The 9,627-nt window shown below is 38.6% G+C and overlaps 1 protein-coding gene across 1 annotated transcript; it reads right to left on the bottom strand.

The window, feature by feature from the left end:
• Positions 1-448: 448 nt before the first annotated feature.
• On the bottom strand, positions 449-7,422 carry LOC135467945 (max-interacting protein 1-like). The gene is made up of 6 exons (XM_064745889.1): positions 7,258-7,422; positions 7,051-7,138; positions 5,952-5,981; positions 4,672-4,786; positions 3,864-4,035; positions 449-3,503 (listed from the first exon to the last, which is right to left on the bottom strand). Exons 1-6 carry the CDS (start codon positions 7,313-7,315, stop codon positions 3,364-3,366), a joined length of 603 nt encoding a protein of 200 aa, XP_064601959.1. The 5' UTR covers positions 7,316-7,422; the 3' UTR covers positions 449-3,363.
• Positions 7,423-9,627: the final 2,205 nt, after the last annotated feature.

Here is a 9,627-nt window from a genome sequence, read left to right as displayed (position 1 = left end):
TTATGTACACAAGAGAAGAGTTTCTACTTTCCTAGAGCTACCAGCACCAGTAATAGACTTACAATGAACAGTAGATACTGCACACTTGTAGAGGCTGTCATTCTGTAACAACTAACATAAATTTACAATCTATAGTTGAGTTAGCCACTTGTAGTCTATACACTGATCCTTCTGTAGCTCATCAGCTTACAGATCCAATGACAATTAAATAAATTCATACACAGGATTTTTTTGGACAGAAAACAAGGAGGAGTAAACAGATCCCTGTGTATTACACGCTAGTCAAAAACAAAGTAACTGGTCAATCTATTGATTCAGGAATTACACATAACAAAATATGGAGAGAAAAGTACAGTAGCATGTTTCTATTGTACCAATCCTTGCAAACAGCTTGGCGGGACAGCAGAGGCCTATATTCACTGATAGCGTGTTCCTTTGGCTATATTCACTGTGTGCTCTTTCCAGTATCAGAGGATTGTCCAGCCTATTTTGGTAAAGGTTACTTCCAGTTGAAGCGTCCACATCACAAAACGATAGGCATAGCACCATGAATCCCTGACTCGGATCGTATCAATTTATGGCAGGAGAGAAAGCACATTGGTACAAACCCGTAATTACACATGCAACTGAATTTCTGTCCGCTTCCACGAGGCCAAGATAAAACTTGCCAAGTTCACAATTATTTTCAACCTGGTATATTCCATCTAACCCGATGGTTTCCTACCATTAACAATGTTTTTTTCTTTGTTTCTGAAATCTAGATGATAAGAGTACTTAACCATAACGGACATATGGGGGAAGGTTAATGTGTACTGGACATCTAAGTTTAAAATACTGAATTTTATTCCTGAACACTCAAACACTGAATGTATAACTTGGGAAATTGTTCACATACCCCCTACAGCTAAAATACATATTTTATATAGATATATATATATATATTATTAATAACAATAAAACTGTACCTTTTATATTAAAATTTTTAGCACTTGTCCGAGACACAGCCTAAAAATCTCTAAATAGTCGTACCATCAACACCACAGTATTTAAAATCGTGGCAGGATTTGATATTTAGTCTTTTCTTCATGACCAGTTGCAGTCTAAAATGGTGCACACCCCTCGTAAGTGAATGTTTCCAACTACAGTCGCATTGAAAACGTCACCACTTCCACTGACAGAAAGAATAAACAAAAAAAAAAAGAGGGCACTGGGGTGCTAAATTGTAAGAATTGCACAGAACCTATAAAATAAGGATGATATTTCATTGAGATCAATTTTCTCCTTATAAATCATGTAGTCGTGGAACTTAAGGGGAAATAATTACAAATGGTCCATATAGCTGATCTTCAGCATCAGGTTCCCACATAAGACTTACGCTGACAACACAACTAAAAAACTGCATACTTGGCCGCCTTGCAAACTGATCTGTGCACTTGTAAGTTTACCCTTTCTGAACAAGACAAAATGAACAAGATACATTATATGTTGGATGAACGCCCTGAACTGTAGTATATAATGTATCTGGGACCCTCGAGATAAAATGACCCAACAGATCAGTCAGGATTTCGGGCAGGAAGAACAAGCGCACACATAAATGCAATCTATGTACTCACCAGGAACAGAAGAGAGCATCACGCCATTACAATCTCAAGCACACCAGTAGATGTATGTGGTGTAAGCAACCACCATGCTCTATCCCAGCACCCAGCACTGGCCAGTACATGTGTAGCTGCCCCCATATAGTTTCAATATCACAGCATGTTTAATATGTTTTTATAATTTTGTTCAGCAGTTGTGTACATAAAAACCTTTTTGAATGTACACTGCTCACCGAGAAAGCACATTTTCGGACTGGTCTCTGTATTGTTCACCATATGTATGGTTTAAACTTTTTAAAATGTAACACGCACTTTCTGAATTACCATCCATACTGGCCTGTCAGTCAGTAGGTTTACAAAGGCAAGAAACCTTACACTGGCAAGACATTTTCAGCCAATCAAGGCTAACCTTTTGCAAGTTACATGTTAATGCCACAAGAGGTAAAGGCTGACATATCCTATAAATATACAGCAATCAGACTGATGTCCTGTATCTCCATTTACGGCACACTTTGATTTTGAAAGGGCTTGATTTCCTTGGACTTAAACAGATCTGCATCAAGAAATTAACATCAACACAGTAGTGTTAAGTTTTTCTTTCCTTAAGCCTACAGACACCATTCATTAAATTTAAAGCTGAATTCTTTTTGCAATTATTGGTAAGACTTTTTTGAGTCAAGACAATATGCCTCAAGGATCTTTGCATGAGACATTTTCACATTGTTCAAAATGTCTTTTTTCTACACACATATATATGCAGCTGTTCTTCAAATGAAAGCTTCCGTAAAGATAATAAAATTCTACATTAAGGAAACTAAATACAACCTTTGGCACCAATGCAGAACTGATTTAGGTTTCAACACTCACTGTGCACAAGCCTGAGAATTCTCATCTATTACTCAGAACTCTGAACTCCAAAATTATGTTCAAGCCCGTAAGTCCCTTACCCATCTTCCACAGTTAAGGCCAGTTGAGCATGTAAGTAAATACGCCTCTTCCTTGAGCTTATACTTATCCACTCTTAACATAATTAACATGTTCTCAACATCATTGTGCGATTTCAGTGTTTCAGCATGCTATGTTCAACAGTCTAAGGGTAACATTTCTTTCTGAGTTTTTCATATGAGTTATTAGAATATATGTTGTTGTTGTTTTTTTGGGTTTTTTTCTTTTTGTTGTTGTTGTTGTTGAAGTTTGGGCTAGCATAAATCACAGATTTCAAAGTCAAACTGATTTTGTTAACAAAGCAAAGGAATATGGAAATGTGCATGGTTACGTTATCCAGGTAACCAACAGAGGATAGAACAGAAGTCATCTACATTCCAGTCAGGTTGCTGAGTTACTGAGTATTTCATTTAACTGGTGTTCATCGCCATGGCATGCTTTGTGTTCCATCATCTCCTGGCTGCCTTTAAGAATTTGGACTCCTTGTAAATGATCCACAGTTCTTGTTGCAATTTATCTCTCTTGCTCCTCTATAACTGCACATATTGAAGGCCATATTTTTAGGGGTCACCCAACCAAGCCTGGACAATGTACATATACTTCAAGAGAGAAACAAGAGGAATTCAAAATGGCCCTTGGACATCAATTTCAGTTCTCTATAGTTGATCTGCATTCCTCCAAGAACAGTCAACAATGCAACTCGTTGCAATACTAATTCACAGGCTGCATATAATTTGCATATAATGTGCAAACCAGATCCTACATTTCTTTTGAATGAAGAAATTATGCTTCCTCAATTAGGGCATGGTTTCCTGGTCTATCAAAGTGAGGCAGGGATTGTAACGAAAGACAGCCTTTTTGTATCTACAGAACAACCACCATCACTTCCCACACTCTGAATGCTGCTGTGGTCATCTGTATCACTGTGAGCACTGTTGAATCCAATGATGTCGACTTCATCTGAAACACGTACAGAAACAAAACTGATCACATATCATTTACATTAGGACAACTAAACTCACTAAACCTCAAAAATACATTTAAGTGAACAATGATACATGAAAACATTATTTCTTGACCCGAGTATAAACAGTGTCTTGAATTTTATAACCCTTAGCAAATATTAAAACTTTGATACTTCCTTTTTACGAAAATTTACAGCATTCAGTTTCATTTTTTTTAATAAAGACTTATTGCTCAATACAAATAAAAAATGTAACAATTGCTGTGATTAAACAGGTGATTATTAACTTAATGAACAACTCATCTGTGCTAGTTAATGCATACAAAGTGAAACTTCTTTTTCGAACAAATGCTTACCAGATTCAGATGCGGAATTGGAATTAGTTGAGGTACTACATTCACTAATGCTGCGTTCCTGTGTTCTATATTGGCCTTGAGATAATCTTTCTAGTTTTCTCTGGAGGTAGCGATGTTCCCTTTTAAGGTCTTCTTTAGCAAATGCCTGCTTTCGTTCTTTTTCTTCTAGGTTCTAAAAATACCAAAACACATGGCAAAAAAATTAAATTTTTGTCATTTACAGTACAATTGCATTTACAACACATTTCTACTAAAAAACACAGCAGATATGTAGTAAATTAGGATGAATTAATGAAAGAAGAATTTTGTTTACTAGAACAACATTTAAAGTTTATATGATTAACCAATTTGGAAATTAAGGAACCACCAACTCCATTTTAGATTAGTTAATATTTTTAATTTACTTGTTTCATGCAGTACTGAAGAATATTTAACTTCTATGGTGGTATTCAGTCTTACCAATGATGAATACCTGACAATTCTCAGGACCCCACTGGCCTGCTCAAGGGCTAAGTGGGCTTAAACCAGAATCCAATAACTCACTTGGTCAGCAAGAGCCCTTAGGTAGGTTCAGGATCTTCACCTTTCCAATGACACTTACTCTACAGAAACTTCAAAGACACCCTCTTATGTACCAAAAACTATAAGTTATTAACCAGTGTGGCCCCTATTCTCTGGACTTCCCTTTCAGTACTGGAAAAATCACATCTTTAGAAATAATTGTTATCATCAATGAATAGGTCATGACTTCTTTATTTGAACTGGAAATGCTTCCATAAACTACCGAAATTTGATCAACAAAACCTACCTTGATAAAAGATTTCGCTTCAGTCAACAAACCCAAAGTTGTATGCCTTGAGCTCTCTCTACCTAATGGCACCATATCTTTTAATTTTTCCAGGCAATTTCTCAAATGTGCCCTCCTGAAAATGATCAAGGAGACATTTTAATTGACAAAGAATTATTCTTAAAACCATCGCAGGTCACTGTTGTACATGTAATGTATGTCTAATGTCGTTACATAAATGGCATAATTTGGCTAAAAATTACGAAAATAAAAAATAAATAAACATGCAACTATTCATCTTAACAATATCCTGTTTTTCTTATTTCTCCTTGCATCTTTCAATTACATGTATATATAAATTAGCCAAAGAAAACTGAAGATTTAAAAACAAAACTCAACATTTCAAATTATAATGGAAAGCGCATAACAATAAACCTATCACGTATTACATGCTGTTCTCACTTTTCTTATTTTCTATGAGTAATCTATTTAAAAGGGAAAGGCATAGTTATCATGTGATCTGCTAAAATTGCGGCTGCCCTTGACAACAGCTGCCCCCAGCCCAGCGTGCCAACTGCAGTCGGCACACTATCACCCCCTGACCAAGTTTCTGGGTGGTACGTTCCAAGATAACACCATCATATTAACATGACTGAGTGAGCAGTAGCTGGGCTCATCTGCTGTAGCAAGACTTAAAAACTTGAATTCCACACAAAGCACAGCTCACAAGCCTTTTTACCATTCCAAGTTTGAAAATGTTCACTTTCACACAGAAGTGAGGTGAAGTGAAATGAAATGTCACTGTGTAACAATTCAAAATGCCTGCACTAAATTTCCCAACCTAACACTTAAGACGGGGTTCACCGAAGGGTAAAATGTGGGAAAATGACACATGGTGGGTCGAGGTTAAATATGTTGGAATACATCAGTGGCCCATGTGGCCCGTCAACTTCAACTCGTGACGCATGAACCGTCTTAGGTCAATTTTAACCACAGAAAATCGCCAGTATAATAACTTATATTCCTGCAAGGATTAAAAATGGTGAAACCGAGTCCATATAGAACTTTACTGAATATACTCAACATACTCTTCGTAAATAAATAATAAAAAAGTTTCGTAAACCTCTTACAACCGACAGAATACAGCACCGAATTCCGTACGATAGATTTGTTTTGGTTGGCATTATTTTAGTGAGGGTAATCTGGGTCTAACAACCTCGAAGACGAGTCCAAACATGAACGATCGCAGGGGGGGTAATGGCATTCCAAGACGAAACAATTTAGAAAAGTTAGCAACTTACCTATTTTTTTCCAGTTCGTTATGTGTTGATCTGAAACGACAAATCAAAACAAAAAATTACTCTCTGAAAATGTTAGAACAAAACTGCAAGTATAAGTAGGTATTCTTATGCTGAAAAACCGACATACGTTCCGGTGAACTCTGGTGTTCTAAAAATAGCAATCTAAGCCAACATCAGCGAGGCCACATGACTCGCCGAGCGACACACATGGCTGTAAGTGACATCCGCACACCGGCCTGCGCTCATCTTAACGTCAAACTGATCCCTGCATGGAAAATATTCGCAAACCCCTAACTGCCGAGGAGAACAAAATCTGACAATATATCATCCAACACGCGGTCAACAGTATGTCCATACGGCCATTATATATGATACAACAGGAGCCCAGGTTAGAAAGACCCAATGTGGGAACAAAAAAGCAGTCAACCCGCCAAAAAGAGCCGTTGAAAACGGTCTCACAATTTGGCGGTTATCGTTGCTGATGTCATTTTCCTAGTTAGACATTATAGAAACACTGTTTCGGCTGCTGGCCATAATTCGATCTGCCCCTTGCACGAATACTGAGTCTTTCCTGTGAGAAATATATGCTACGCTGGTTAAAAGCAGATCGCTGTGCCCTGGCTGTATCATTTGTCAACAAAGCAAGTATCGACCTATCCTTCGATTCTAGAGAGGCAGATTGTCATTTACCGCCGAGAATATTCTCATAACCTCGTAGTTTTTACAATGAATGTTTCACAGATTGCCACAGTGGGAAGCTTCAGCCCACAAAATGGACAAGATTTAATAACTCCACGGCAGACGTCATTTTCAGCATAGAGTCAACATGGCGGCCGTTTGATGCCCCGGCGTTCTACAAACGTAACACGAGCGGTACAGGCCTCAGAAATCTTCCATTTAAAAATAAAATGAATGAGAGTGGGAGCCAAGAACATTGATGTCGTGGGTATGGCTTTTCCATGGCACATAAGTCTGATTTGTGGCATCAAACCTCACGTTGTCACTGGCCTCACCCTGTCGATCAGCTGATTGTTTAGGCACAAAATAGTCACATGAATAACTGTAGTAAAAAAATTCCTATATCTCATAAATAACTTACCTATTTCCCTGAGACTTCTTTGGCTTGCTTCTATTTCTCTTACTTTCATCTGGCATTGGCAAAGTGGAAGCATATCCATGCTCTGCTTCTGCAAAGAGACAAATATCCACACGTGAAACGAGCTGTCAAGTGGTTGTCAGTTTGCCATGCAACGTGGCAGACTCGGCATAAAAATAATCACATTTCTGCACAAAATCGGCTTCCTACCTCTTTCCCTCCGCTCCAGAAATTCAGCTGCCTGGATAAGCTGAGCAATACTCAACATTTTCGGTTAAAATGCAAAAGATCGGCTAAGCTGAAATAAAAATGGTGAACTGTACGGTGAGCTGCTGAGTGGTCCGCGAGCAGTCACGGTTTGTTTTGGACTGATATGAAAGGTGCACGTTGAGAGGAGAGCCCGCAGTTTGTTTACTTACGATTTGAATAATGCTCAAGGCTGAGCTCAATGCTTGGCTAAGCGCAGTCACGTGCTTATGAATATTAATGTTGACGTCAGCTGGTAGAAAAGTGGCCAATGAAATGCTTCGTACCCATTATGACAGAATGCCATGTGTAACACACATGTAAGTCACCACGCCCAATGGCGTTTAATAGTTCGGTGAAATCTGTCAAACCACCTGCAATCTGCTCACCTCTCTCGTTGAAAGCAGCAATTGCTTTCTTGATGTCGAATGAACATTACATTAATTCTGCCTGCTACAAACGTTCAGCTAACTTGTTTCTCTACACAAACAAGCACTTACTGGATGCACTTGTCAGAATAAACCATGCACACAACTAGCTCTGGCCTATGTTGTGTGAAATCGGAAGGACATGGGGTATATACATGTAGGCCTACACGTGTTGAATTTGGTAAATAAAATATCCTGTTTCGGTTCTGTAAGTTCTGTTTAAGTTTTGTTTTGGAACACTCTACATTATTGCTTGTTTGTGATTAAGCGTGCCCGTTAAACCATGGTTAAGTGTTACACTTGTCAAAAGGGCCTTTTTACATGTGGTGCATGTGGCAATTGTCACGTACACAAGAACACACTTGCTCGCCATAATGCTGGACGGCGATGCGGATTTGAAGTTCGCAGCAACCATGTGTTTAATAAATAAAATTGCAACATAACTTATCACACACCAGTGGGTGGCATGGATTGTTCTGACGTTCAATAAAAGGCCAGCTATAACAAACCAGCTGAGTCTTTACTGAAACAGCTGTAGAGGTACTGTTATGTAACTTTAGGCAGCCTGCATTACAAACAACGACAAATTCAATCGGTATATACATATGGCTTGGACAGATATAAAAAAAAAACATTTTTTTTTCTCGAAAAAAAAAACAGCAAAAAAACAAACAACACAAAATGTGAAAATGAACCAACTTAAATTGTACGGTGGAGATGAATAATGCAAATGGGGGTGGAGATAGGCCTATATCTTTCTAACAAAATCTTTAAACATTTTGAATGTATAAAATAGATTGCTTTCAAGTTTTCTTTGGTTACGGGTGTAGAGTGTAAATCAGAAAGCTGTTCAGTATTTTTGCCGAACGAGTTCTACAGAAATGAACGAATATAAACATACACAAACAAACATATAAAAAAAATTGGGAGTTTTCATTTTTGTCAGCATTCTTTAAACATGTACAGCTGGATTCATTCTCTATTGATCGTATTGGTAAACTTAAAAAATATATTGATGTATCTGATTAACTTTTGTTAAATTTCTTACTTTTCACATCCATGTTTGCCCACCCTGTATTTTGTTTGTTTATTTATTTATTTGATTGGTGTTTTACGCCGTACTCAAGAATATTTCACTTATACGACGGCGGCCAGCATTATGGTGGGTGGAAACCGGACAGAGCCCGAGGGACCCACGACCACCCGTAGGTTGCAGGCAGACCTTCCCACGTACGGCTGGAGAGGAAGCCAGAATGAGCTGGACTTGAACTCACACTGACCGCATTGGGTCATTACGCTGCGTAATGAATGACTGGAGAATCTTGAGAGCAGCAGCATGGGACTGTTCATGTTTATTATTATTATTATTATTATCGAAAAGAAAAAAATGTACACGTAATATTTTTCTTATGTAACACTTTCCACAACACGGGTACGGGCGTTTTGGCTGTGTTACATTAACCTTGCTTGGCATGAAGCGCTGCCTTAGTTTTTATAGTGACATGCTATAACAATTAACAATATGTGTAAACTGCGGCATGGAGAGGATGGGGGCTATAGGCTTTCGCTGTGTTGTGCGGCTCATTTTGTGTGTCAAGCCAGCCGGGCTCAGCTATCCATATAACCGGCTGGCCCAGCTCGCTTCAACCCACGTGGCCTGCCAGATAAACAGCATGTGCCGGCTTTACCAAGTGGGTTTTCCCAACAGAAAAATCGAAAGAGCCAACGTCACGAGAGTGATGTCATTGTGCATTGGGGCATGCCAACAGTGACGGCGAATCGAGGCAGTCAGTCAGGTAGGCAGGTCTACAAGCAAGGCTGGTAGACTTTATCCCGGTGAACAAGCCTGTACATGCTCAACACCTGACCGGTCTCTATTAACACCTACACAGGCGTGTATATACCC

This window comes from Liolophura sinensis, chromosome 6, assembly GCF_032854445.1.
Source record: "Liolophura sinensis isolate JHLJ2023 chromosome 6, CUHK_Ljap_v2, whole genome shotgun sequence".
In the NCBI taxonomy this organism is placed as follows: Eukaryota; Metazoa; Mollusca; class Polyplacophora; order Chitonida; family Chitonidae; genus Liolophura; species Liolophura sinensis.
The sequence above is the reverse complement of the archived record's forward strand: the minus strand, read 5'-3'. Positions and strand labels throughout refer to the sequence as shown.

Bases quoted from the DNA above. Each gene is read 5' to 3' on its own strand.
- LOC135467945 (XM_064745889.1), bottom strand. From the start codon at position 7,315: ATGTTGAGTATTGCTCAGCTTATCCAGGCAGCTGAATTTCTGGAGCGG. The intron at 7,139-7,257 runs GTAGGAAGCCGA...GTCTCTTTGCAG, and splicing joins TCTGGAGCGGAGGGAAAGAG to AAGCAGAGCATGGATATGCT. The intron at 4,036-4,671 runs GTAGGTTTTGTT...TGGTATTTTTAG, and splicing joins AAGCGAAATCTTTTATCAAG to AACCTAGAAGAAAAAGAACG.